General features: G+C 51.0%; 11 protein-coding genes across 11 annotated transcripts; 5 read left to right on the top strand and 6 right to left on the bottom strand.

The window, feature by feature from the left end:
- Positions 1–108: 108 nt before the first annotated feature.
- Positions 109–1,291, bottom strand: KY384_007102 (uncharacterized protein; the record flags this gene model as incomplete). The annotated part of the gene is made up of 2 exons (XM_044815594.1): positions 109–1,064; positions 1,246–1,291. 2 exons carry the CDS (start codon positions 1,289–1,291, stop codon positions 109–111), a joined length of 1,002 nt encoding a protein of 333 aa, XP_044667468.1.
- Positions 1,292–2,126: 835 nt separating this feature from the next.
- On the top strand, positions 2,127–6,083 carry KY384_007101 (uncharacterized protein; the record flags this gene model as incomplete). Its single annotated transcript, XM_044815593.1, has 5 exons — positions 2,127–2,305; positions 2,355–2,445; positions 2,499–4,730; positions 4,779–5,027; positions 5,082–6,083. The coding sequence occupies 5 exons, from the start codon at positions 2,127–2,129 to the stop codon at positions 6,081–6,083; spliced, it is 3,753 nt and encodes a 1,250-aa protein (XP_044667467.1).
- Positions 6,084–6,987: 904 nt separating this feature from the next.
- Positions 6,988–8,595, bottom strand: KY384_007100 (uncharacterized protein; the record flags this gene model as incomplete). Its single annotated transcript, XM_044815592.1, has 1 exon — positions 6,988–8,595. One exon carries the CDS (start codon positions 8,593–8,595, stop codon positions 6,988–6,990), a length of 1,608 nt encoding a protein of 535 aa, XP_044667466.1.
- Positions 8,596–9,568: 973 nt separating this feature from the next.
- KY384_007099 (uncharacterized protein) lies at positions 9,569–10,426 on the top strand (the record flags this gene model as incomplete). The annotated part of the gene is made up of 1 exon (XM_044815591.1): positions 9,569–10,426. One exon carries the CDS (start codon positions 9,569–9,571, stop codon positions 10,424–10,426), a length of 858 nt encoding a protein of 285 aa, XP_044667465.1.
- A 525-nt stretch (positions 10,427–10,951) lies between these two features.
- On the bottom strand, positions 10,952–13,948 carry KY384_007098 (uncharacterized protein; the record flags this gene model as incomplete). Its single annotated transcript, XM_044815590.1, has 3 exons — positions 10,952–12,128; positions 12,432–13,803; positions 13,852–13,948. The coding sequence occupies 3 exons, from the start codon at positions 13,946–13,948 to the stop codon at positions 10,952–10,954; spliced, it is 2,646 nt and encodes an 881-aa protein (XP_044667464.1).
- A 760-nt stretch (positions 13,949–14,708) lies between these two features.
- KY384_007097 (uncharacterized protein) lies at positions 14,709–16,151 on the bottom strand (the record flags this gene model as incomplete). The annotated part of the gene is made up of 1 exon (XM_044815589.1): positions 14,709–16,151. One exon carries the CDS (start codon positions 16,149–16,151, stop codon positions 14,709–14,711), a length of 1,443 nt encoding a protein of 480 aa, XP_044667463.1.
- Positions 16,152–16,529: 378 nt separating this feature from the next.
- On the top strand, positions 16,530–17,629 carry KY384_007096 (uncharacterized protein; the record flags this gene model as incomplete). Its single annotated transcript, XM_044815588.1, has 2 exons — positions 16,530–16,671; positions 16,755–17,629. 2 exons carry the CDS (start codon positions 16,530–16,532, stop codon positions 17,627–17,629), a joined length of 1,017 nt encoding a protein of 338 aa, XP_044667462.1.
- A 612-nt stretch (positions 17,630–18,241) lies between these two features.
- KY384_007095 (uncharacterized protein) lies at positions 18,242–19,531 on the top strand (the record flags this gene model as incomplete). Its single annotated transcript, XM_044815587.1, has 4 exons — positions 18,242–18,340; positions 18,394–18,454; positions 18,502–19,262; positions 19,340–19,531. 4 exons carry the CDS (start codon positions 18,242–18,244, stop codon positions 19,529–19,531), a joined length of 1,113 nt encoding a protein of 370 aa, XP_044667461.1.
- Positions 19,532–20,154: 623 nt separating this feature from the next.
- Positions 20,155–21,300, bottom strand: KY384_007094 (uncharacterized protein; the record flags this gene model as incomplete). Its single annotated transcript, XM_044815586.1, has 4 exons — positions 20,155–20,378; positions 20,522–20,705; positions 20,822–21,043; positions 21,157–21,300. 4 exons carry the CDS (start codon positions 21,298–21,300, stop codon positions 20,155–20,157), a joined length of 774 nt encoding a protein of 257 aa, XP_044667460.1.
- A 573-nt stretch (positions 21,301–21,873) lies between these two features.
- KY384_007093 (uncharacterized protein) lies at positions 21,874–24,938 on the bottom strand (the record flags this gene model as incomplete). Its single annotated transcript, XM_044815585.1, has 2 exons — positions 21,874–22,695; positions 22,755–24,938. 2 exons carry the CDS (start codon positions 24,936–24,938, stop codon positions 21,874–21,876), a joined length of 3,006 nt encoding a protein of 1,001 aa, XP_044667459.1.
- A 587-nt stretch (positions 24,939–25,525) lies between these two features.
- Positions 25,526–27,776, top strand: KY384_007092 (uncharacterized protein; the record flags this gene model as incomplete). Its single annotated transcript, XM_044815584.1, has 2 exons — positions 25,526–26,374; positions 26,427–27,776. 2 exons carry the CDS (start codon positions 25,526–25,528, stop codon positions 27,774–27,776), a joined length of 2,199 nt encoding a protein of 732 aa, XP_044667458.1.
- Between the last annotated feature and the right edge of the window lie 5 nt (positions 27,777–27,781).

Raw genomic sequence — 27,781 nt, 5'->3', positions numbered from 1 at the left:
ACAAGCAAACAGCGCCGAGGATGGCCATTCACCTAGTCCTCCATACGCTGTGCTAACATTAGTCTCAAGCCACACCCTGTCATATTTCCACAGTCATGTCCATTTCCCTCAACGATGCAGTAATTTCTCTTCCACAATTCTCGTAGCCTGTACCATTGTTTCCTGACACTCATGGAACTTCGCATTGAGGTCTCCCAAATCATCCGTCACAGATTGCAGCTTCAGGTCAGCATCAATCTCCCACCTTTCGCGTAGAGATTCGCGGTCCATATCCATACTATGGGCCGCTGCTCTGAGTTTGCTCGCGCAGCGTGCGAGGATCGAGCTCGTGTCATCGCGGATGACGTTCTGTGGTACTTGGCGCTTGCGAGGTGCTTTATTGCGGTGATTTCCGGAGCGAGCCCTGGGTACTGGACGTACTTGTGGTCCAGGACGAGTGCTGGGAGCGCGTGAGGGTAACTGACTGGAAGACGTCTTTATGTGAGTGGGCTGGTCCTGTGTGAGGTCAATTATGTCGGCGGATATTGGAGCATTTTCGTTGCCAAAGGATCGCTGGGAGCTAGTCTCTGTTTTGACGCGTTTTGGATCAGATCCCACGACATCGACGAAGTAACCGGTTGGGCGCTTCGTATTGTTTGAGCGAGGCCTTAATGGTATGCGGTTGGAATTTTTAGCGAAGCCTAGAACACTGTCACCTACGACAGTGGCGGGCGAGCCTGCACGCTTTCCACCGGTGGCCTGGCTGAGTTCACCGAGAATTTGATGAGCAGGTTTGGCGAATGCTGGGACACTGGGGGTTCTGGCAGCGTCACGGTACGATTCGACTACACCTTTACGGGGACGAACCGCGTCTGGTCTCCAATAGTCGGGATAGATGCTCGACTGGAACGCTGCTGGCCCATTATAGCGGTCTGGGTATCTCGGCTTGCTTTTACCACTGGTCGGTTGTACTGCTGCTTTAGTTGCTATAAGAAGGTCCCTCAGCTTTGGCCAGTTGCTGCAGTCAAATCCGCCGTCTGCTGCTGCTTGTGCAATGCGGAGGTCTTGAGAAGATAGGTAAGGGTCTGTGAAAGCATTTAGTGGGGAAGTCAGTGGACAGCAAGCAACGAACACAGCGTTGACAAATTTGCCGATTTCAAGTCACCACCAACTACAAGGTGGGCGTAGAGACACTCGTTTTGAGGGTTTGGGCAGCCGCCGTTGTTGAAAGCATAACAAGCATAGGCACAAGGAGGTGACAAATACTTCGAGGTCCCATGAAAGTAAGGACATCTGTTGTCAACGCAGCCATTAGGGTCGAGAATCCATCGTCGGCAAGTCACTTCAGCTTCGTTGCGTGAAGTGAATTTATACATTTTGTCTGCAGACGTGGGCCTGATCAGATCAAAAAATGCACGATAACGGTTTATTGGAATTGGGAAACCATTTTGCTATTGAAGGCACAGTTTGATGTGGCGCGGTTCAGAAAAGGAAGTCACGACGAGAGTCTGGCGAGTGTCGTCCACCTCAAACGCTGTTTCACCCACAACAGACTTGTCACCCACTGCTCGTTCTGATTTTCTACAAAGAGAAAGAAGAAAATTGAGACGCAATGTCCTGGACATACGGTGGGAAAGGGGTTCTTCATTAGGGAGAGGAGCTGTAACACTGACGGGCATTCATTCTGCACTCCAAAGTGGGCTTGGGATGTGGGAACGCTGGACCCCTAGAACAACGAGGAATCTGTTGCCGAGCATGGCTATAACTGCACACTTATGAGTACACGAGCAGATCCTGCAAGAGTCCACTTCCAATGGCAATGTGGAGTATGAAATGAAGTCCAAGATCGTCTACGCATGTTGCACATCAAGCAGAAGAGGCATGCTTCAGCAACCTCAAATGTGGGATTCTGAAGGTAAGAAAGCAGCCCGTGAGTGATGCAGAGCAAGTAATTGACGACCGACAAGACCTGGGAAGTGAAGAAATTCGAAAGTTCGTTTGGCATACAGGGACCGAGGGGACGTTTGGAAAAGGAGGAGTTCTTGGCGCAGCCTGTAGGGCTGCTAGCGCGATACCTAAATGGTCCGAGTAAACAAAGGCCGTCGACGAACTTCAAGAATCAACAGCAATTTCTTAATTATACAGCAATGGCAGCCATACGGGCGCGGGCGCAGCCAGTCATTGGATCCTCACAGTGGATACAAGATGAGAATGCCCAGGTATCGCTGTTTTGTGGCCAGGAAGCTGAGGATTTCGTGTTCTCAGCACGGAATGAGGTCGAATGGCTAAACGAGCATATGGCTGAGATATTTAGCAAGGACCAAGTGTATTTCTTGCCCTGTTCCTATCGCAAAGGTAGAGCTGACGCTCCCAAGTAATGTTACAGACGTATTCAAAACCCCGGGGAAACTCAGAGGCAAAACACCGAGGACGACAAGAAAGCGAAATCCATTGGAGGCAAGAGAGGTCAATTTCCCAAAGCCACTTTCTAAAGCGTTGCTGACGTGTTTGGATAATAGCCTCTTTCTGATATTTTCTCGTCCAATGCGCAAACAAAGCCGCTCTTCGCTCAGCACCCAAGCCCAACGAAAGCTGCTGCGTTTACAGTTGCTGAAGATGCTCCAGTTCGCAATCCTGAGTCCAAGACGGGAAAAACAGCCGCAGATTCGGGGTATCATGGGCTATCTGAAGATGAAATGGATGTTGATCCTCCAAACATGCAATCGTCCACCGGGACGCATGATACTCTTGACGACTTTCCTCATTCACCTTCGCAGCCAAAAGAATCTGCAGAGACTTCCTCCATAGGAAGGAGTACTACTGAAAGATCATTTCATTCTGCAAAGGAGGACTTAACGAAAAAGGACGTGACGAACGACGATGCGGTCGTGAAAGCAAAACAGACTATACCGCTAACTGCACAACAATCGGTCCATTCTGATGGAGAGGTAGCTAAACAAGACACCATGGACGTTGAAGTACCGGAGATGGGTGCGAATGAAAACGAGATACTTGATGAGTCCCGAACATCCTCTCAAACTTCAAGTCCAGAAAAGCCTTTAGTCCGGAAAAGCAGTCTTTCATTTGCAGCATTACCAGCGAGGGAGCCCATTAACACCAAAAAGAGTTTCGGAAACCCTACCTCACGGACTAGTCATGTGGAGCAAAACAAAGGCACGAACCACCGAAGTACGTTCCTGGAAAGACTTACAGGAGGAAAGTCCCTTGGGGGTGTGAAACAAACCGATGCAGCTGAGTTAAACGACGAAAGTTCCGGTGGGGAGGCGGCTGTCGAAAGACCACAAAGCTCCAGGGAAGAGTCTGACAGTGACTCAAGGATGGCTAAGCTGCACAACAAATCGTCTACCCAGCGTCTTCACGAAAGAATTAATATGCTCGGTCAATTGCAACCTCCTCGGCCAACGAAATCTATTCCTGCTGCTGTATCGACTGTACAGCCTCAGTATCCTGATCTGAAAAAGTTGGATCAACAAAAGCACGAGCTGCATGTTGCCTCTCAATTTAATGCTGTCCGAATCAGTGATCATGAGGATGACGATTGGATTCAACCTCCACAAACGACCCATGCAGCTGCGACAAGACCGCAGTCTACTAGGAGAATATCAATGGACGTAATGGAAAACATCAGGGGAAAGGAAACTATTGCACATCAACATTTCAATATAGAGGAAAACGAACGCGCAGGCAAACTATCACCTGGTCAACAACACAGTTCAAAAAGTCCATCCAGACGTGCTCGATCGGCTTCAGAGAGTAAGTCTCCTACGCAGACCCTTAGCCAAGCACAAGGAGAAAACCAGCCTGTCGCCGATCCTCTAGTCATGAGCGAAATGGAGAATGCCTTGAGTCCTATGTCAAGCCCTCCCGTTGAACGGCATGTGGACGGACCTCTGAGCGCATCGAAGATGAAGCTTCAGTCCATCATGAAGTCGGCGAGAGGTTTATTTTCAAGTAGTGCTGGTGTGTCGGCACAAGCCAAGATGGAGACAGCTTCTCCAGCTATACCCGCTGGCGGAGAGACCGGAAACGATGCTTTCAATCCTGCAGCTGATGACGCTGCAGCTGAGCGTCGGAAGAAGGAAGAAATGATTGCACAGAAACCCGCCCCTTCACAATCTAATACGTTAATTAACGAACCGAGAAAAACTAGAAGTTCTACAGAAAAAGAAGCTCGTAACAAGGAGAAAGAAGCTGTCGCGCGAATGCAAGTACAACAAGAAAAGGAAAGGGTGAAGCAGCAAGAAAATGATATTAAGGAGCAGGCGAAACCGAAGGCTGAGTTAAAAGAACAATCTCAGACTCAATCAAAGATCACCCGGCAAAGCCCAAGAAAAGTACAGTCGGAACAGCCAATCAATGAAACTGAAGGGAACCCACAGTCCTCAGATTCAGCTACCCTTTCTCATAACAGAATGTCGCAGGCTCAAAAACTGAAGGACGTTCGTCGACCCGGCAAGCTTACGAAAGATGCGGCCGCGCAACCCAAAGCACCCCCAGTAAATATCAGGATAGGTATGCCCTCACGACGAGTACCACTTACCGGTGCTGCACCCTCCACAAACCCTACGGATCCACTGTCTTCTACCCAAGCGCAAATGAAGCACCCAGGATTAGTCAAAAAGAATAGTAATGCGTCTATGCAAAGCACTGTTTCACATAATAGTGTCAAAGGCAGTGCACCCACGGGCAAACCCAAAGCCCTGATCGCTGCTGAAAGAAAGAAGGAACAAGTATGTCTTGATTTTGCAACGCTTTGTGCAGTAGCTGATGACGACTAGGATTTGAAGGAAGCCCAACGGAAGCTTGACCAGAAGAGAGAGATTGAGCGCAAGAGAGCAGCACAACAAGAAGAGACTCGACGGCAGGAGCAGATGCAGAGACAAGAAGCTGAGCGACAGCGAGAGAGAGAGCGTGCTGCTGCTGCTGAAGACCCAAAGAAAATCGCACAACGGCAAGCGATCGAGAAAAGGCGGCAGGAGATGCAGAAGAAGGACCAGCGAACTGTAGGCAAACCGATCAATGAACATGTGAGTCAACTCAAGTCCGAACATGCTTAATGCCCACTGACGCTGAAGGCAAAGGCCTCTGCTACAACAAATCAAGGTCGTATTGCTCCGACGAGTCGTCCTGAACTAGGTGGTGGGAGACCACCTTCGAGGCAAGCGACCACTTTCGAGCACCCCAAAGCTACGACGACTCACCATCCTATCAATCGGTCTAAAGCCCCGATCAAAAGGGTTTTCGATCCAGAAAATGACGGTGCACCTGCGAGGTCCGCCAAAGCCAGTGTCGGTCCGACCTACCAGCAACACGATAACAAACGAAGGAAAACGGAAGACGATGAGCCTGAAGAGTTCCCTATGCGACCAACCATGCAGCCACCAATCCGACAATCTGGCATACGCAAAGATGCCCAGAAGGTGTCATTATTCAACCACAATCACACTAATGCTGCTGCTCCACCCAATCTTCACCACCCTCCTGCTAACTCACTTCTCAAACATACTACTTCGAATCAAGCATATCAACAGCACATGCTCCAAAATCAACAGCAGCGCCAAGCCTACCATCCAGATACAGCCAAATATCGAGACGGTAATCGGATACCGTTTGCAGACAACCCGAACCCGCCTCATCATCAACATGTTCATCAACCCCAGCCCTTCAAGACCCCGTTACCACACAAACTTCCACAGCCATCTCGGCAATCCCCTCAATTCCCCAACCCCGAGAACATCCAGCTAGCAGATATCGCAACAGACTCTGAAGATTCGGAGAGCAGTCCCGATACCGCGCAGAAACGCCAGAAAGCAGCTAGTCTACCCGAATGGGCCCAATCGCCCAACCTTCGCCAACTATTGGAGGATCAAGAGGAGATGCTCGACGCTGATGCAGTGTTCGGCCCTGTACCGAGTCCGCGTATCGAGGAGATGTTCCGAGAGCGAGCCCATAAGTTTAGGAACAGGACATCGTCTGCTAACTGGGCTGGTTCGGATCGCTTGACGGAGGAAGAGATACGTCGAGATGTGGAAGCTAGGGCGCGCATCAGGAGGGATCGAGGCTGGACGTATGGCGGCGCTTGATCACCAAGATATATTGCGCGAGCGAAGACTCGGTTCTTTGAACTTCATGTTTGGGTAAACAACCAGTCTTTGCATTGGAGTTGGGAAGCAGGAAGCCTGTTATCATTGTTACGTGTATGTTCTGCGAGCATCCAAATTATCAGCCTGCATCGACGCTGATGATGAGCCGGCAGCATATATGTGTAAATAGTATCATCAACATAAATGACCTTGAAAATGCATTGTCATCGATTCATCCTTCCTTTTCCTAGCCAAAGCTGACCCATTACGCTATGCAAATCCCCAAGCACGAAATCCCATACATTCATCCGCTAACTATAATGCGGAATAGCACTCGGCCAATTGACCTCCTGAAAAATATCCGGCTCACTACGGCTCAAACTCCGAAAAACCTCTACCATCAGATATCCCCTTGCAGCCAAGTACAACGGCACGAACACATGTCCGCATCTCCTCAGCGTCGCATTCACCTTCCCATCCTCCCTCTTCTCCCGGAACGTCACCTTCGTGTAATGCATGTACCCCGAATAGATCGTCGTCATAAGCAGAGGCAAGCCGACGAGAACGCTGCAGGAGATACGCCACAGGAGTCGTTCAATGGGTGTGGGAAATTCAAAGTTCCAGGCTACGAAGTGGATGCTGCCGAAGATGGCACCGCCGAGAGAGAGGCCGAGGGGAATGGGGTTGAGGTAGACATCTTGTCGGTGAGGCATGCCGTTTGAGTTGGCAGTGGGGGGTGGCTTCCCCTCGTTCGGAGGACTGTGGAGATTGCGGCGCGAGGAGAACATCCTGCCCAAACGCGGAAAGTGGGGGGCTTTGAACCCGCGGGTGAAAGGGAAGATGCTGTCGCCCATCGTGCGGACGGCGACGCCGTGGAGCCAGAACTCGTAGGCGAACATAGTGCTCAGGGGGCGCGGGCTGCGAGGCCAATGACATCGGCTCGGGTGATGGGGCGAAGGGCGTCGATGTAAGTGGGGACTTTGACGTCTTGGGGTTTGTGCCAGAGAAGGATGTAGATGAGGATTGCACAGGCGGCGAAGGCGAGGACGGTGACTTCAAGGAGGGTGGTGGCGAGGGGTGGGGATTGGAAGGCGCGAGCCATGATTTGAATCACGAGCCAAAGGATCTGCCAGATTGTGAGGGCTTTGGCGAGAGGGTCGGTCTTGGACTGGTTCTTGAGCGTTGCGGAGTCGATGTAAGGGGGCGGGCCAATGAGGCGGATGGAATAGGCGTATTCGAGTTGATGGGTATTTAGAGACATTGTGCCAGGCCAAGGCTTATGCGGAAAGATTTGAGGCTTCTCGGACAGTTGCGGGGAGAGCAAAGCGTCAGCTTCTTCGTTGCGTACGCCTAGTTTTGGCTTGGCTGGTGGTTTCCTCGTCTTCGTGCCGACCGAAGAATCAAGTGAGGTACGAGGAGATGCTCTTAGTAGCGGACTCTCAGGACTTAGGGTCTCTTGCGACTGCTGAGATGTTTTTGGTGGAGGCCTTGAACGCACATTCGGCAATTCAATCGTGTCTTGCGATGGGTACGGCGTAACCTGGGAATGGTTGACCAGGCTCATAGTGGAAGTAGTCTGTATCTCATTCGTGCTCCTAGAGCTAGATCGAGGGCTATTCACCAAGGTGGTCGAAGTATCTAGCAGCGGGGACGCAGGATTCGATAGGAGATGGGTGGTCTGTATTCTGCTCACTTGCGGTCGTTGATCCCCTTTCAAGACTTGCCGACGTTCCACGTTGGGCTGTTGATCAGCCAGCTCGGAGTCTGCTCGTAAGATTGAAGGTCTTGACCTCAACTTCTTTCCCTCCCCTGATTTTCCATCCGTTCGGTGTGAGCATTGAGAGCCACACTTCTGCTGGCAATGGCGTATTTCAATTTGTTCGGCATGGTCTGTGTCTTGTTCAAAATAGGTGGTTGGAAAGCCATCCGGACGAGGCACGTAGAGTGCCCGGCCGTCTTCATCCGCCTTCAATGGATGGAGTGATGTTTTGACGGCTGTGGTCTCAAAGCGTAATACAAAGCCCCTGTTGTTTGCATGGAATGCGTGCATCGTGCCCCATCGCTCATCTCCAAATCCCTTCCTCGAGTCATTTGCGGCACAATTTTCTGTGAGTGCCTTTGCGAAGTAGAATTCAGGCACCAGAATGATAAAGGCCATCCATTTCAGCCTTTCATAGTTCCAACGCACCTCATCAAGGAACTCGTCCCATAGCTCTACCTTCTTCTTTTGGCGAAAGACGAGACTGATGGCGGCACGCGCAAAGCGTCTGGCGTAAGACGACGGCTTTTCTTTGTCTGTATCCTGGGGCACATGTAGATGTTGGACGGACCAGGTACAGAGAATAATGACGGCAAAGCAGCTCCAGACGATAGTCAGTGTCCCACGAACCTGCGGGGATGTAGCATAACCGATGGCATGAGAAGGAAGAGTGCAATTGGGCTGAAAGCCTTTGAACGCAACTGTTGTTTGAGGAATCAAGACAAGCAATGAAAGGAGCTCAAGAGGTGCCATGAGGGCAGCGACATCTGCAAGAACAGCAAGCTCAACGAGGTGCAGACTGGGGCAACGCTGGCATTATATATAAAACAGGCAAGGGAAAACGAAGGTGGAAGGCTGGCTGTCAAAGCCTCCATGCTGCATTAATGGTGCACCATCCTAACGCCATCGAAGAGCTTGTCTGGGGGGCCTTAAATCTTAAGGGGGGAGAGAACGAATGAAATTGCGAATAGATGCACCATCCGGACGAGGATCGTTGCATTAGGCGTGACAATAAGGCTGAAGGGTGACTCCCAGTTCCCCCAAGCGTCCCCTTAATGAAACCAATGATGAATGAATGGTGAGAAGGGGCAGAGTGGAGGCTCCGGAGCACGGCAAAGACCCTACCGAGGAGCTGTACGAGTAGCTCATGCCTCTCTATGCTGGCCTTGATTCATTTTTCTAGTAGAAACAACATCAAATACACCGTTGGTCTAATCACATCGAGGAACTGATTGCATTAGAATATTGAGGTGAAGACGTTGAAAAGAGGTAGGAATGTAAGCACGTAAGCCATGGCAGTTCAGCCTTGATGTTTAGGGGAGTTGACGGCGCGGCACCCGCTGCCAAGTCCAGGCGCCAACCTTCCCCAGAGCTGACGGTGGAAGCTACCTGACGAGTACCTGACCTTTACCTTTAAGGGATCAGAATGTTACCCGACCGTCAGCGCATGTCGCACCGGTGACCGAGCGTGTGGTATCGGTGACGCAGAGTCGGACATCTTGGATCACCCTGATGTGACTATATGCCACATCCTACAATGCATCTGGATCATTCAGCAACCTTCCTACAGCCTCATACGTAATATGCGCTGAAGTAAACAATCTGACAGTGAAATACAAAGTTACCTTGACATACCCACTTCGACCATACTGGGAGGCCGACAACGCTTTCTCGGCATCTCCAATCCAACCCACCTCGGCCATCTCTACTAGAATCCCACACAATCATGTCCCACCCCAGCACCGCCGCCTCTTCACGCGCCGCCTCCCCTAATCGCGCCCTTCCCCGCATCGTCTGCCTCCACGGCAGCGGCACCTCCGCCATAATCTTCAAAATCCAACTCCGCAACCTCTCCCGCGCCCTCCGCGACCACTTCCGCCTCATCTACCTCGACGCTCCCTATCAATCCGTCGCCGGACCAGGCGTCCTACCCGTCTTCGCCGACTGCCCACCCTTCTGGCGCTGGTACCCTTTCGAGGACTACGCCACCAATGGCGTCGAGGCTGGAGTCAAGGAGCAAGAACGAGCCGCGAGGAAGAGTCGGCAGACCATCGTGGCCGCCATCAGGAAGGATGATGAGGACGTGCGGAAGGACAGCGGAGGGAAGGAGCCAGGGCCTGTGGTGGGCGTGATGGGGTTCTCGCAGGGGGGGAGGTTCACCGCTGGCTTGTTGGCCGATCAAGCGGAAGGGAGGAGCTGGGAGACGCAGGGTATGCCTGAATTTAAATTTGGTGTCATGCTTTGTGCGAGCTACCCACCTTATTCCTTGACAAATGCGAGTAAGAGTCCGCTGGACTTTCCGGGGCCAAGGGACGAGTACGGCACGCAGGGCCCGCCGTCATTGCAGGAGATTGTGCATGTGCCCAGCGTACATGTGCGGGGCCTGCAGGATCCGAACCTAGAGAGGGGCAGGAGGTTGAGCAAGTATTTTGCTGAGCATGGCATCAAGGAGGAGAAGGAGTATCAGATGTGGCATAATTTACCACAGGCGGCGGGAGATACGACGAGTGGGGGTCAAAAGAGCACCGATGAGATCAGGGATGCCATCCTGTCCGTTTGGGATGAGTGTGAGGGGAGATCATGAAACGACTTATCTTTTCTGACGAAATGTCTGCCATGAACGCATAGAAAGCGACCTGTAGAATTAGAGATGTTTGCTGATTTACAGCGCTCTGCAAATTGAGCTGAATCGAATATGGACTCAACCCGGGCAGTCTTTCCAGGATTCATTCACATTGACGTGGAATGAACATCAAGGCTTGTGCACTTGTAGACAACGATGTGATGTGACACAACCAATGCAAATCAGGCATATACCATTCCCTGCAGAGTGCAGGCTAATTGCGATCAAATGTTGCTAGTCGCCAGTAAACGCCTTCTTATTGCCTCGCAGGCTACCTAACTAGTCCACTTTCCAACGCCTCGCTTGATCCCGTACAGAACACTTTCATGAGTTGTGAAATGGTCGTGTGCTGTCATCATTGTTATGACGAGAAAAGATGAGAGTTTTCCACCATACCTCCAACTCCGTCGCTCGCTTGATCAATCAGAACAATGCTTGTCCGGACGAGATCATCCACCGCCGTAGATCATACACCTTTTATTCATGTCATGCCTGGCCCTTGGCTTTGAGCACCCTTTCTCGGACATTTTTCAGATTCGTCATAGACTCCTTATGGTAGTCAGTGGCCACGTCCCACCATTTTCTAGCCTTCTCTTCCTCTTTCAAACACTCCAGATAGGCTTCACAATCCCCACCCATTTGAACGATCCACGAAGGACCGATCTCTCGACGGTCCTCTTGGCGCTGCTGAAACAGCAATATCATGTTCTGGTTGAAGCTATTCCAATGAAACAGATACCAATTCATTTTCTCTACGTAGGTGTTCCAAGTCTCGTCATTGAGGGTCTGTGGGGGCGAAGGTGCTTTGGGAGGCTTGGGTAACTCAAGAGGTTTAGTACATTTGGTAAAGTCGGGTCGTATGGGTGACGGTCTGGACTCAAAGGGTAGGAAATCATTTAGATCGCCGATGCCATTGAGTCCACTTTGATTGGTGGCGAAAGGAGCGACATGTCTAAAGTCACCGAGATTCAGTCTCTGAGAGTCTCCATTGGTTTTTGGCGGTGATGCTGTAACGGTAGATTGGGAATCCCGATGTGTACCCAGTGGGGAAGCTTGACCGGTCTTCACAGGCTTACTGTTAGATGAGGCTGGAGGGGTAGAGTCGATATCCATAGCACTTCCATCACTGGCGTTACTTGTGCGTGAATTATTCGTGCTGCGGTTGAGACTTTCAGTTGGCGGAGGCTCAGAGGCACTCGGCTCATCACTGTCGTCGGCGACAGTAGGCTGGAAACCGCTTGAGCGGAACGCCGTCCGTCGGAGATTGTTGAGGGACGATGATTTAGGAGTGCCTGATCTTTTTCTACTTGTCGCACGACTGTTTGGACCACTTGCGGGTATGTCAAATGTATGCACCCCAAACCTCCTCTCCCAATCTTCGGCCGACCATTTGTCACCTACCTTTGGCGGTGGTGGAATATCAGTGCCAGCTTCACGCTCATTTGGTACACGTGTGTCGGTTGGAGAAGTCTCTTCGTCGTCCAAAAATTCATCCGCATTTTCGCCGTCTTCAGCGGTAGCTTTGTGATGGGAGAATGGGTTATGATTGCCGAACTTTGGCGGAGATCCAGAGACCGAAAATCTCATATTAACAGCTTCTGAGCTTGGAGAATCTCGTGGTGATGTTGTCGTAGACGGTTTGCTATGATCAGGCATCTCAAAACTATCGCATACATAGTCAGCAAATGAAGAAAGCGGAACGCTAGTCTTGCAAGATGTCGGCGGAGCAGGCTGCCGGGAAAATCGAGCCTCATTAATGGTGGTAGTAGAGGGTTTGCAAAGACCCTCCAAGATTTGCAACAACTTCACATCTAGGGACTTCTGATGCTTGGGGGAACTAGATGGCCTATGATTTGGCCATCTTTTAGAGAACAAAGGAGCTGAATGGTAGATAAAAGAGAATGGGCTATGCCCTGGGGTCTCGTACATAGGGGTGCGGCCTTGATCTCCCAAAGGTGACCTGTACCTATCATCGAAGCTTTTATGCCGCTGGGGAAACCGATCGTTTAGACTGTCATTAGCGGGTGACTTTGCTGATTGCGGCCCGTTCTGAAAAGAATCCTGTCTTGTCCGATGAGCAGCAAAGCCCCCTGGCTGGTCTGAAAAAGAGCTCTGCGTTGGTAGATCAATGCCGGAGTGTCTCCTGAAATCTGCGTAGCCTGGGTGGGGTGCTTGTCCTTCGTCCTGATTGCCGTCATGGACATGCGGAGAGAACCCCGATCTCATGCGTATACCAGCCCCAGCCGGCATACGAGCTTTTCTGGACCTTGGTATTCTGTGCTCTCTGTGCTCTGGCGCTTTTCCGTAGAACGGTTCTTCATCCTCATCGTCGGATGAGGTGGTAGCTGAAGTAGTTGCCGAAGACACATTGGATGATCTAAACGGAGCTTCATAGGTGGCAGCACCAGCAGATGCGGAGTGATGGTGGTCGCCATTAAAATTTGCAGAGCGCCTGTCCTTGAAGCCAGTCTGATCTCTTGCATCTCTAGGCGTAGCGGTCGTTGCAGATCTGTGTATTGCAGGACTCGCAAGGAAGGTCCTCTCGCCTCCGGCATTTTTATATTGCATTCGAGGACGAGCAGAAGTATGGTTCGATGATGCTACGTGCTCTCGGCCGTGCAGGTTCGCTGGATCGTGTCGTGGTGGTACGGCGTGTCGGGGTCGGGGTGGTGGGGCCATTTCAGGTGACTTGGTAGGATGATCGCCATTGAAGGTATTCGAAAATGCAGACTGCGTCTGCTTCTCGTCCTCAGGCCCACTTTTCCTACCAGCCGGGCGATTCGACTGCGTTTTGCCTAAATAAGGCATTCCCGCATCTTTCAGATCTTCCCATGTGCGCCGAACCCTGGATGTAGGGCCATTCGACGCTCTTCCAGGCGGGGATGTGTGCTTAGGCTCGAACGTAGTCCTCCGTGGAGACCTTGAGGGTGGTGGACGACTCTTTGGTAGTGGCCCTTGCCCATGTCTCATTTGCTCCCAAGCTTTAAAATCGTTCGCCTTCCCTCGGACATCATCAGTATCTGTAGCACCCCAGCCGGCATTCGCACGAGCAAAATTATCATATCTTCGCGCCCCAGAAGAAGGCTGCGGCTTGCTAGCAGGAGGTGGTGGAGCCCTGGGTGGTGGTGGGAAATTTGTAGCACGAGTTCGAGGTGGGACATCAGGTCGCGTTTGTGGGTTGCTGAATGGTCTCGGGGGCCCTTCTCTGAATCGTTGTGCATCGAACTTGGCACGCAGCGCTGGGTCGGTGAGGACTTCGTTTGCGGCCGAGATGGCCTGGAATTTGGCGTTGTACTCTGCCTCTTGACCTGGGTTGCGATCCGGATGGTATTTCAGAGCTGCGAAGAATCAGCGGCATTGAATTGTCGGGAATCCTATAACCATACCAAGTTTCTTGAATTGCTTTTTCACATCATTTGCATTGGCCTGGGGCGTGATTTCTAAATCTGCATAGTAGTCGCGTCCGGGTTCCAGGTTGACCATGATGCAGGTGTTCCACCAGAAGATCACAGCCCTCTGGTGAGAACGGTGGCCACTAGATAAGTCTTAGAGAACGAGGGATTTAATCCATGATTTACTGATGTACGCAATTCGAGTAATGTCATGGACATTGTGGTATGGCAATCTTGAACGAGAATCACCACATCAATAGGGTTACATGGGTAGCAACCAAATTCTGCAAGATGTATGCTACCGCCCGGGGTGCCTGCTGCCTTGCAGTAGTCTGAATGGTCCAGGTGCCGATGATTGATCAGGTGACTGATGGATGAAGAAGAAGCTTTTCTACCAGCTGTTCCAGACTGATGATGTGTGATGACGGATGAGTTTGCGATCCAAGTATTGATCCTTTGTGTTTCGGTTCTGGAGAAGTAGGCTGATTGGTTGTGAGAGTGATAGATGTGCTGGCAGTGAGCTAGTCGTGACTACTGACTAGCCCGGGAGGCGAGAGCTTGATGGCCTAATGATGCCTGTGAACAAGTAGCGGCCGGTCTACCGCGCCTAAAAGGCATAGAACCCCATGCTTCACGCTTCACCATCAATAATAATCTTGCAAAGCCTTGAGCCTTGGGGTCTCGCAATGTGATCCGTCAACACTGGAAACCTGTCTTACACGCTTGTGGCCGAACAAAGCCCTTACCGCCTGCATTGCTCCTGCTCGTACTCCGTGTTCGGCGCGGTCACCGAAGCATGACTGCCAATGGATGCAGAGGGGCCACCTTTATGGGAGGAATTGGATTGTGCTCTATGCGATGATATCATTCGCTTTGGCTTCTGCAGCATCCTCCTCCGCTTTCTTAGATTCTCCGTTGGCCTCAAACATGCCCTCGATCGCCAATCTCATTTGTTCCAATAGTCTATCTACTTCATGCTCCGTTCCTACCGTGATTCTAAGACACCCTACACAGCCACTTTCTTTCCCTCGAAATCTAACCACTACACCTTTCGTTTCTGCCAGCTTCTCATAGAGTGCCAAAGCAGCCTCATTACTTGCTTGCCCTCCCTGATCCCGCGGTCGATCTAGGATCTCCACAAGGAGAAAATTCGCATCAAACCCTCCCAAAAATTGGCCAACACCGGGTATCCGTGGAAGTTTCTTTATCATTCTATCTCTCTGTTGCAATATTTTCTCTTTGTTGCTTTTCATCACCGCAAGACTGTGAGGCTTAAGCGCGGCAGAAGCTAGGGCACTTGTTGGACTCGAGACGTTGTACGGCGCCTTCATGTTGTTGAGTAATCTTGCAATAGGTGGCGAGGTGAAGGCAGCCCCGAGACGTATCCCGGCTAAGCCAAAAGCTTTGCTCAATGTTTGCATAACAACCAGATTCGGCCACTCTAGAACCCATTCGGCCAAGCTTGACCCCTCTGGCGAGAAATCAACGTAGGCTTCATCGAGCACAACAACTCCGTTCCAACTCGGATGCTCAAGAACTTGCTGAAGATCTACTTTTGAGATTAACTTTCCGGTAGGATTGCCGGGAGAGCAGAAATAAGCAAGCTTGATTGCTGGGTCTTTTGAGAGAGCTTCGTTGATGGCGCTTGGGCGGAGATCGAAACCTTTCTCCGTGTCTAGGGGGACCTTGACGACTGAAAGGTCGTTGACTTGAGCACTCACCGCGTACATGCCATACGTGGGTGGACATGTAAGAATCTTGTCTGTTCCTGGTGTACAGAAGCATCTCAAAAGAGCATCAATGGCTTCATCTGAGCCTAGTCCAACAAAGAGGTTTTCGGGCTTCAAGCTACGATTGGTGTGGTGATGAGTATTGCGGAGGCTGCACAATGCTTGTTTCAATTCGGATTGGTGGGGATCTGGATACCTGTTCAGACCCAAGAAATCAATATCGCTTGGATGGTTGGCCGCGTGCGCCTTTATCTCGCCCTTGGGCAGATCATTGGGGCGACTCAGCTCCAACCCCGGGCCATAAGCGTTTTCGTTGGCATCGAGTAGCACGTTTGTCCCATCGTCTTTGTAGTCATCCCTCGCACATCGGTATGGCTGCAAAGACAGGATATTTGGACGAGCACATTTGTCAATATCGAAGGGGAAATTCCCCCTTTCATCATGTTTCGGCCCGATCAAGTAGAGTACATGCAGTAGAGAATCTGAAAACCGGTGAAAATCTAGAAGTATGAGTAAGTGGCCAGCTGGATAAGATTTGCTAGTTGCGGAACATTTAAGGTCCATTCAAGCCTGAGGATTGCTATGCTCCTTCAGGACTAAAGCAGGTGACCCAGCAGAAGAGCTAACGCGCTTTCCTGCCATTGTTCGTCTCGACTAGCCCTACGAGCGTCGGTATGCTGCTGTCATGAGCGTGACATTACCGCATGAATACACCTGCAGGCTGGTGATTGAGCGTTCGACAATCTCACTGGATCCTGGCGGTGGAGGGAGGTTGGAAGGTTGTTCGAATAGGTTCGGGGGAATGTCAAGCTACGCCGCCCTAAAAGTCCCTAGACTCCATAACGGCTCAGAGCAGAATGAGTTCACCAATCAGGACTTTGCTAGCCGAAATTCCATCATGCACGCCACGCGAGAGAGCTGCTCGAGAAAGTGTGGCCGCCCATGGCCTACCAACAGCCTGGATCATCTTCCGCACCGTTCCAGCCTACCGGCGCGCAGGTGCTTCCACTGAGTCAAAATCCCGGCCCAAATCAGCAGTATGCCACGCCATCCGGGGCGGCTATGCTCCCCCCTCAGCGGCCTTGTAAGTCAACATTCAATTCCCCACTGGCTCTGTGCGACGCCAATGATGACTCAATGTCAAATGTTGACTACCGACTCATGTAGATCAACCAAATCCCAACTCGTCCAACGCGTCCGGGACCGCTCTGACCTCCAGCGCGGTGCCTTCGGGGCAACCGCCTTCCCAATCGCAGCCATCTGCAGCGTCCGCAATGACCGTTGCTGCGAACTCTCCGACCTCAACACAAGTGACGTCGAACGCTGATGCTTCGGGGCAACCGAATCCCCCAACACCAAAGATTGGCAAGCTTTCACGGGAGAACGAAGAACGCGTCGCCGCGTTATTGGGTCTCAATTCCCTTCTGCTCCGAGAGCTTCAGCAGCTACAAAGTGTTGGTGCTGCACTCGCACCTGTTCAGGGTTCGCCTCAACAGCAGAATGCCTCAGCTCCCCAGAAGCCACTGGACGCCGCTGGTGAAGCACAAAAATCTCCTACCGGGTCGGTGACGACGCCTACTACTACCACCCCTACACCTCAGACTCCAAAATTGACCAAACCTCCCCCCAAACTACTCTACGACAATTATTTGAAACGTATACAGGTCAACATTGCCTACCTCCTCGCCTTATCAGGAAATAGGCCCCTTCCCCCTCACCCTGGCGCTATGGAATCGCCTCCGGATTCATGGTTTCAGCCGTCGCCCGGAGAAGTTGTCCCAGACGGCACTGACGAAAGGGCAAAGGAAACAGCCAAGAAATTCAAAGATGCTTACCAAAAGCTCAGAGAGTTGTGGCCCAATTACAAACGCCCCCAGAAGCCGCCACCACAGATGATGGGACAACCCCCGCAACTCCCCCGCAATCACAGCAGCAGCAGCAGCAACCAATGCCTGCGCAAATCCCATCTCTTGGACAAGAACAGAGTGACCAGAATCGGGGTCTTGCGCAAAATCACCAGGACCAAGGTTCCGAACCGCTAGCGAAATTAGGAGCCGAGAATGAATAGATTGCGAAATATGCTAAGATCTACCGACGTCAAGAAGACTGTCCGGGGGAAATTTCGATCATCTATGTGTTTTCTAGCTACTCTTCTGCAGAAGCGAATGTATTTTTAGCATAGGCAATATGTATGCCTAAAGCATCAATATTGTCACCATTGAAGGGCCTCAGGTGAGAAGTACACCGCCTACTCTTCTGATGACTGACGAAGTTCACCAAATCACGAATGCAACATGAATCGGTCGATAGCAGATTTTGGTTAGCATGCGTTGTCTTGCTAAACATCACAAGACATTTAGGCTGGCGGGGTAAAGTCTTAGGGCTGACCGTTTCATCCCGTCGGTGCTGCGCTAACTCCGGTCGATCAGGTCTCTCACACCTTCAACCGTTGGTCGACGTAGATGCGTCTCAATGCCATTCTTGACAACAATAAAGTGGAAAGGCAGTGTGACAGCCCTGAAGTTGTCACTATCCGTGCAGAGCATCATGCTCCGCGCTAGTTTGAACACGTCAGCCATTGCTGGATGGTAAACAAAGCAGATCGAAAGTAAATAGACTAGAACCGAGATTGCAGGACATACAGAATCGTCATCATGGCTTTCTTCTTCAGGAACAAGCAGTCAAAGTTCGAGATTGTGAAGACTGCCAAAGACTTGCTCATCAGGTTACGGCAGCCACCGCAATTGGCAAAGGTTCACTTCCTCCAGGCCCAAGTCGGCCGCGCATTGAGACTTACTGCTCCTAGACCGAAGATGAGCTGTGCAAACTCCTCTCACAGATGAAAGTAACGCTCCAGGGTACACATGGTATGCCTTTCACTACCAACATACTTCTCTACAAATCTCACCTGCAGTCTACATAGAAGTCGACACAACCCCAGAAGCTGTCTCCGCTCTGGTAAACGACATGATAAAGGAAGACTTCATTCATATCCTCACCTGCAACATCCACCTTCTTCGCTTTGAAGCCCGCAAAGACTCACAAACCATCCTCTCCTATGCCTTGCGTTTTCGGCCCCCAGGCTCTACGAACGAAGAGTCGCCTGCTCTAGCCCACGTACTAGATGATAGGCCAGAAACCGCCATCCATCTCTGCCGAGGCTACGAGAGAAAAGACAGTGCAATGCCATGTGGCGCCGTGCTGCGAGAAATCCTGAAGAACGAGCATATAGCAGCGCTTGTGCTTTACGACGAGTCGCAAGGCGAGGACGAACCAGCCATCAGGGTTGACGATATCCAATTCGAGGCCCCACAGTCTGGGAATGGTGTGTTCTGGCAATTCTTTGATTGGATCAACAACGCGGCTTTCGAGGCTAGCACGGACGCCTTCAGCACGTTCAGGACGTTATTGACCACGCATAAACCGCTCGTGGCACACTATCTTCATGTCAATTTCGTGATGTTCTTCTCGAAGTATAATTCACTGCTGATAGAGAGTATGAGCTATGTCACGAAAAGGCAGAGTATAAAGCTCTTGGGCGAGATTCTGCTGGACAGGACCAACTACGTTGTCATGACTCATTATGTGGAGCTGCCAGAGCATTTGAAGCTGACGATGAAATTGCTGAAAGATGAGAGGAAAATGGTGCAGTACGAAGGGTTTCATGTATTCAAAGTGAGTTCCTCTTGTTGAGATTCAACACATTCTTGGCGTCTTCTTCGGATTGAGGCCGATCTGACATGTAGCCTTAGGTTTTCGTCGCCAACCCCAACAAATCTGAAGCGGTCACGCGGATCTTGACGCAAAATCGAGACCGGCTCCTCAGATTTCTCCCCAGCTTTCTAGATGACCGGCAAGATGACGACCAATTTCTGGACGAGAAGAGTTTCCTGATACGGCAGATTGAGTTGCTCCCTGCTCCTGCGACAGTAGCAACTACTTAGGATATATATTATGAAACTATCCGTAAGAGCGTTTCCTGAAATCGCATTGGGGAAGGCGCAATGGGATGGATGACATGGGATATTCTTGGTAGATCAAGGGAAATGACTGATGGCGTACCTTTGAGCATTGGAGGGGCAGATACCCATGCTTTAGACATTTGGCAATGAAAAAGCTTTCCACATTTTGATCTTATACTTCAAACTTAGCTTGGTAACGCAATCTGATATATACTGCAATTTCTTTAAAGACATTGGAACATCCCAATCGCACCATCGCTGGGCGCTGACATGGCTTCACAAACAACCAATCTCGTTCAATGCGGGCATCTCCTCACAATTTTCGGCCTTTGGAACTCTTATCCAGCGTCATCGAAGTGTTCGCCACGTTGAGGTCATCTTTTCACTTTGATCAAGGCCGAAGCTTCCTAGTAATCCTTTCTGGCTCATGACATAGTTTCCTGTGCAGTACATCTACTGCCTCTTCAATCCCAACTTCTGCATCTTGATTCTCGGTACTAAACCGAGCAGCGTTATGATAGCTGTGACTATGACGACCCAAAGCTCGATATGTAGCCTGTAAATCAACATCGTCAGCCTTCTATTTTCTCTTAAAGACGACCAACTTACGCCTTCTTGTTGAACGACGTCTGTGTCGCCAATGCCACCACAATCAAACTTAACAGGATCAAAACATAGCCACTGGCACGATGGTATTTATACAAGGCTTTTGCGTTGTCCTCCCCACCGTAGAGACTCGGAAACCAGTACTGCGTTATGCCAACGATGGCTTGCAGGAAGAAAAGGATGTAGGTAATCAAGCCTAAAATTGCATGGGGAGAGTAAAGATCTATGAGTTTGAGTGGTGAGCCGAAGTAAAGGATGAGAAGGATCTTTGCAGGAATGAGGGACAGGTCAGAGGCGAAGTGTTCTTATGGCCGAGCAAAAGTCGACCATAAGGTGGGGCTGGTGTAAGGAACAATGGGGACATACGAGCCATGCCACCCTTGTACTTGTTCGCTTCAATGACCGCGAGAGCGGCTATGAGAGTCAGAACGCTGAGACTGTTGAGAATGCCGTGGACGTTTGCCCCATCCCGCTTTTGCTTCGGTGTGTGGGTTGGCTGGAGCAGTAGAATCGCTTGCGTGGTGAGGAGGAGGCCGGCGGAATTGAGGAGCTAAAGGTATGTAAGATACAATGTCAGGAATCAAAAGCAGCTTTGGACAAGTTCGGACAGAGCTTGTGTAAATGAAGTGTAATCGAAGGATCCCCACGGGAGGGGGAAAGGCTTACAGGATGCGGGGTGAACAGCGAGTAGGGAGACTTGAGAATATCGACCCAAATCGTGATCGTGAGCTGTGACGTGGTCAGCATATAAAACATGGCGAGGTTTGGAGCAGGAAGACCAACAATCCAGATCCCAGCCTGAGCAATGATGCCCGTACCTAGATAGACCCAAGAATTTTTAGTAAACTTTTCCCGCTCATTTTCTGCAGCAGTATAATGATCTTCTAACTGATCGACACGGAACCAGTATGGAAGGCAACGTGTAAAGCAAGGGGTTCGTGGCATGTTGCTGTCCGAGTTGTGCGGAAAGATAGCTCTGCAAGAGATTTGGACCTGAGAACCATGAGGAGCTCCTCACCCAGAATGAAATTCAGCTCCAAGCCCTTTCCCTCGGGTTGGTTGGCGTCCCCAGGCTGGCCCAACAAAGGCTCTTCTTCGCCATGGGTCCTACCAGGATCAGGATTGCCTTCCGGGGCTGACGCCATGTTGCAGTCAAGCCTTAGTTGTGGTCACTGCAAATGAATTCCTTTCGGTGAGAGGGAGGAGCATTGGGATAGTCAGGTATTCATACAAAGTATCAATTAGGCAGACGTCATGACGAGCTTACAGGAGACAGAAGACAAGAGCAAAGCTCTCTCCGCCTGATATGTAAGCCAACATGGCGGGGAAGGTCAAGCGTCTATGATACATCGATCACCCCCATCTGGAACATGTGAGCTCTCGGGGGCCAATCAGAAGCAATTGATTTCACATGACGTGCTGCGGGCGCTAGTTATCTACGCGCGAACTCGACCGAGCGTTTCCACCCTCTAGCGCCGTATTATCATACCACATACCAAGCTTACTCATCGTGCAGGTCGTGCTCTGGGTGAATCAAGACCGAACATCGACCCCTGAGAATACATCAAGTCAAATATCGTACTATGGATTCTCTAAGTAATTATGCTGACCTAATCCATGCAGCACGCTTCAAGTGGGCAATTAGCTCGATGATAACTCTCCCTCAACGCTCAAAAGAGTACAATGCCGAATCCCAACTCTCGTGCTTGCCACACAGATCACTCTCCCGTCTCCCCACCATCCTCACCTCCATCTCCGCCTCCGCCCTCGTCCATGAGACCACCAGCAGTATCTTCTGCGCCTCCCTTCTCCGCCCATTTTTGGACTTTCCATCCGTTAGGCTCCTTTGCGTCCTTGCTGTACTCCATTGTAGGGAAGTAATGCTCGTTCTTCTTCATGGTCGCTACCCACGGCACGTTATCAAACGTGCTTGCTCGGAGCCGGAAGTAGGTGTTGTCTGGGATGGAGTTGACCGCGTCAAGGAATTCGGTCAACGTCGCCGTACGTTTGTCATTGACATGCGTGATGAAGTTCGTTGGCGCGAGTCCGTACTGATACGCTGGGGAGCCTCGCGTCCGAGCGCTGACGTAAACTTCGCTATGGAGCTTGCTGATCTGCTGCCGAACAGCGTGATGCGGTCGGTGGATGATGGCCCCACAGAAAATGATGGCCCGGTCCGTTTCAAGATCTTCAGTGGGTATCGTCGGGACTCGTAACTGCATCAACTCTTTGTTTCGGACAATGAGCGCATCCAGGGAGTCGTGATCGTACATAATATCGAACTGTGAGACACTCGTGATGAGATGGTCGTTCAGGGTGAGGATGATATCTCCCTCTTTAAACGCTTCATCCTCTTTGTCAGTAGGAGACGCGCAATCCACTTTTCGCACCATGAAGAGCTGATGCCGGGTGGGATTCGCCGCTGATACCTTATCAACCCATTCGCTTGTGACGCCCATGATTCGAGCTTGCGACATCTGTATCGTATTTGTTTCGATATTGAGAATGCGAAGCTTGGGTGCGATATCCTTCTCTATTTGCTGAAGCACGGGCAACAGCGTTGGCGTAGCTAGACCCAGATGATATTCAACGTCTTTACCACTCCCCCTGAGCGTTCTCCTAAGTAACTTAGCCAGAGTGCTTCTATCGTGCCATCTTCAGCAACAAGTGCGCCGCTACCACATTGGCCGCTCAATCCTGTGTCTACCGTAATCGCGTCTAGATTGATAGCTCGGTAACGGGGTGCTTGTGGGTTTGAGGGTATTGCGACGGTGGTGATATCTGTGACAGTCGTCGGTGTGACGACGGCTCGGAGGTTTTGGTTCCATCCAAGAAAGATAGTGGAAGCACCCTGTTTGATCGGCTCTTGAGCAAGTTTCGCGGATTTGACAGGAGCGTCCACCAGAGACGCATCGTATTGAATAATAGCATAATTGGCGATTGGATGCATGAAAACCACTTTTGCCTCAACAATCATGTTGTCTGCGATGGTACAGGATATGTCGCACATATCATAGGGAATGGTCGCTCGTGAAACGATGACCAGGCCTTTCTCGGCATTGATTACGAGCCCATGCCCAATCCTCCTCGTTCGTGGAAACCCATCGAGTTTGATGGGCATTGTACATGAGACACGTACAAAGCTTCTAATAGCGTCGGTAGCAGCTTCATGTCCCATAGTATCAAGGCGTGGAAATTCAGCCCTCCGCCGAACTGGTTGTACAGCCGGAAGAGGATCGGAAATATTCTGAAAATCCCACAACCCAGTTTCGTCGTTGCGTACGGCCATCCTAATCTTTGTATGCCAATGACGATCAATGTACATGATACTGGTGTTCGTGGTATGAAGGTCGCGTAAATGCTTGTACGTGACGACAACGCGCGCGCGATCAGCCACACCCTTCATTACTTCAACGAAGGTCTCCAAATTTGGTGTTTTGTGGCCATCGACGGATTCGATCATCCACCCAGATTCCGAGCCTTCGAATCGGAAAGTCCCAGCGGCTTCACATACAAAAACCCCTTTGACGGGTATGGCGTACAAGCGGGCTTGCTGGTATGAAAGGTCATGAAATGAAGCACCTGTCACAGAGACAAAACGGTCTGGCGTGATTGCATGGAGATCACCGACATCGACCTCAACCTCAATGTCGTGGCCGCCCCGTTGTACCATTAGCTTTACCTGTGACCCAACACTCGAGTCCAGGATGTCGTCAAGACGCACGAATTGAGTCAAGAACTCATCGTTGACTTTGATCAATACATCGCCCTCCTCCAATTTACCGTCTGCTGGTCCTTCAGGGAGAACGATTTCTGCAACGAGAAGGCCAGTCTCTTTTGGGAAGTTCTTTCTTATAGCGGCTTCATGCTCTGACGTGAGGCCAAGACGTCGACATTCGTCGAACGGTTTGATCAGCCATTGTGTTTGTATCGTACCTCGACTGACGAGTGTCTTGTCTTGTATGCATTTCAGGACGCGCAAAGGACGGTCCAGAGGTAGGAAATAGTCTGTCGCGGCACCATCGCTTCTGCCTCCAGCCTGCAAAGCTACAGCATGACCGTCCCGATTCACAACAGGACTACCGGAGCTACCTCCAGAAGCTGCGGCCGCGGCTTGTATGTAATTAGTGTTAAAATCACTGTAGCCTTCTCCGTATTCAGGGGCATTTCGGTCCAACCTGCTAATGACGCCAGACAGTATGCTGAGCTTCTCACCGGCATCGTTGCCGACAACACGAATCTCAGACCCAACTTTTGCGAGGTCAGGTCTTAGCTGGATCTCGGACAGCTCTAGATATTTGATCTCCTTAGGATCAAACTGGAGAATTCCAAAGTCATGGACAGGATCCCTATAGATGGGTCGCACAGCACACTCCTCATGGTTGTCAAAGATACAATATCCCCAGAAGGGACCAGCGCCCACAACATGTCGATTCGTCAAGATGTAGCCTCTCGTTGCATCTACAACGAAACCAGTAGCTTCGCTCGCAATAGCCGCGTCGGTATCAAAGGAGCAAGTCTGGCAAAAATGTATCGATACGACCTTTTTCACAACTTTTTCAATCGTGGCCTGCCACTCTACGCTGTCGGCCAAGGCCGTCACGGGCTGCTGGACTATTTCGCTTTCCATGGTCTGAATTAATGTGGATGAGTCGTGGTCGTTTTCTATCGAAGTCGAACCGTTCACAAAATCGTTGTCAGGCTTGCGAATCTTCGAAGGTCTATCTTTTATATGCACGGGGCTCGACTTTCGCTTGTGTCGTACCTCACCATTCAAGTCCATTTTGCAAGACGTGGCAAAGGTATTGTGCTGCGTCAAGCTGACACCTCGGCGTGTCACAGGGTTCGATGTCTGACAGAGCGCGCTAAATGGTCTGGTTTCCACACCTCGTGAATGGAGTAACGATGGAAGAGGCTGAAATATCGAGGACGCAGGTTGTATCTTCGTTAAGGTGGAAGAAATTCGGAGGGTGTGTGTTATACGGGCACAATTAAAGCCGCCAACACGGAAAGCCAGATGCATCCAGATCAGCTCGACACCCCTGGAGCCTTCCGCTCCTTGTGCCTCGTCATCATGAGAGGCAATGCCCAAAGGAATGTACCCCTTCGCAAGCCTTGCAGCGGCGCTCTTCGAATGTTTTACCGCCCTAAACCTTATGCGACGCTAGCGCCCGCTGATTATCTGATTATCGAGATAGGTACCTTAATATTCAGGTGACGCAAGCCCGATCTGGAAAGCGCGACCTTCGCCGGTATTGCGCCATCTCGCCAGTAGAGTTGGTTTGTACGTCACATGAGCCATGGCAGCACAATCAGCAGGCGCATGAATTGGCTCCATATTTCTCCCCGAAGCCTACCGACGACTCGTCAATGGCGCCAGGTAGAGGAGCTTCCCCCGCTCCAAGAGACACTCATACCCCTTCTGGAGATGAGTATGAGTCGGGGTACGAAAGCGCCTCCGAGTCTGAAGCCAGTTCACCAGATACCTCACGGCTTCAGCAAGATGATGCGCAGAAAGCTCTTGCAGAAAAGGGTGACGAAGGCCAAAATTTCACCGTTCGGGGCGTCTTTGTCGGCCTAGCCATTGGTGTTCTTATTGCTTTCTCCAACGCATATTTCGGACTCCAGACAGGATGGATCTCTGGCATGGCAATGCCTGCCGCATTGATAGGCTTTGGTGTTTTCAAGAGCCTCACGAGATGTCTAAAGGTCCCCTTTTCTCCCGTGGAAAACGTTCTGGTGCAGACGGTCGCTGGCGCCGTGGGCACCATGCCGTTAGGTTGCGGATTTGTTGGCGTGCTGCCTGCCTTACAATTCTTACTCAAGCCCGAAGAGAACGGCCCTATGAGTCTCAGTACAGGAAATTTGATCATATGGGCCATTGGAATTTGTTTTTTTGGTGTAGTCTTTGCTGTGCCCCTGCGGAAAGAGGTTATAATAAGGGAACAGCTCAAGTTCCCAAGCGGCACTGCTACGGCTCTCACTATTGGGGTTCTACATGGAAACTCCAATGGCGAGGATGACGACAAACTTGACAGTGGTCTGGAGATCTTTCGACAACGAAGTCTTGATCTTAGTAGGTCTACTACTAAACTTGATAGCATACCTGTGGGCCAAGGGAGCAGGAATGTTCAGACAGTAGGCGAACAAGACCATCGACTGGATTGGAAAGCGGAAATTCGGTTGTTGCTACTCTCTTTTGCCGGTTCTGCGGTCTACGTGTGTCCCGAACGTCGTTCACTTGCGTCAAAACGCGTGCTGACTAGAGCAGACGTTGTTCTCCTATTTTGTTCCTCAGGTACATGGCGTACCCATTCTAGGTCTACCTTTGGCGCAAACATGGCTATGGGAATTGAACCCCAGCCCAGCGTACGTGGGTCAAGGTATTATCATGGGGCCAGCAACAACGCTTCACATGCTCTTGGGTGCTATCATTGGCTGGGCAATCCTGTCACCGATAGCTAAACACAAAGGCTGGGCTCCGGGTCCAGTCGAAGACTGGGAAACAGGCAGCAAAGGATGGATCGTCTGGGTGAGCTTGGCAATCATGCTTGCAGATGCAATGATCAGCCTTGGCTTCCTTGTCCTACGACCTCTCGTCCAGTATGGACCATCGTACTACACGACTCTTCGAGAGCAGGTCCAACGACATGGGTTCAAGTCCCTCCTCCAACTCTCGACCTTCTCGAGCAACGGTTACACGCCCCTGGTTTCCACTCACACCAACACTAGCAGCAAGACCCCCGAAGACAGTGCAAACATCGAGCACGATGCCCCTGACCACCACCTTGTTTCCAACCGCACAACCCTCATACTCTTCATCCTTAGCGTTCTCATCTGCATAGCCTCTATCCGCTACGTCTTTCCTCCAATTCCCATCTATGCTATCCTTCTCTCCATCGTCCTCGCCCTCCTGCTCGGCGTAATGGGTGTCCGCGCCCTTGGTGAGACCGATCTTAATCCCGTCAGCGGCATCTCTAAGCTCACTCAGCTCTTCTTCGCTCTTGTTATACCTTCAACGAATCCAAATGCCATCACCATTAATCTGATTGCGGGCGCGATATCCGAGTCCGGCGCTCTGCAGGCAGGGGATATGATGCAGGACCTCAAGACCGGCCATCTGCTTGGCGCGTCCCCGAAGGCGCAATTTTGGGGTCAAATGATTGGGAGTTTGGTGGGCGCCGTGGTGAGCGCAGGGGTGTATAAACTGTATACGAGCGTTTATGAAGTGCCAGGGGGGCTGTTCCAGGTTCCGACAGCTTATGTGTGGATTTTCACCGCGAGATTAGTGACCGGAAAGGGCTTGCCCGAGGTGGCGTGGCAGTTCGCTGTTGCGGCGGGGGCAATTTTTGCCGTTCTGACGCTTTTGAGGGCGTATCTTCAGGGAAGCAAATGGCAGGCTTGGGTACCTGGTGGGATTGCGGTTGCTGTGGGAATGTACAACGTACCGTCCTTCACGCTCGCAAGGGCGGTCGGGGGGTTGATTGCTTGGTATTGGAGTGTACTGAAGGGCAATGAGGAGACTCCTGTGGTTGTTTTGGCAAGTGGGCTGATACTGGGAGAGGGTGTGGTCAGTATTGTGAATCTGGTACTAGCTAGCTTTAAAGTCCCACATTTGTAGGGAGC

The sequence above is a fragment of the Bacidia gigantensis genome, assembly GCF_019456465.1.
Source record: "Bacidia gigantensis strain McMullin 20006 chromosome Unknown contig_255, whole genome shotgun sequence".
Lineage (NCBI taxonomy): Eukaryota > Fungi > Ascomycota > Lecanoromycetes > Lecanorales > Ramalinaceae > Bacidia > Bacidia gigantensis.
Note: the sequence above shows the minus strand (reverse complement) of the source record. Positions and strands in the feature narration are given on the sequence as shown.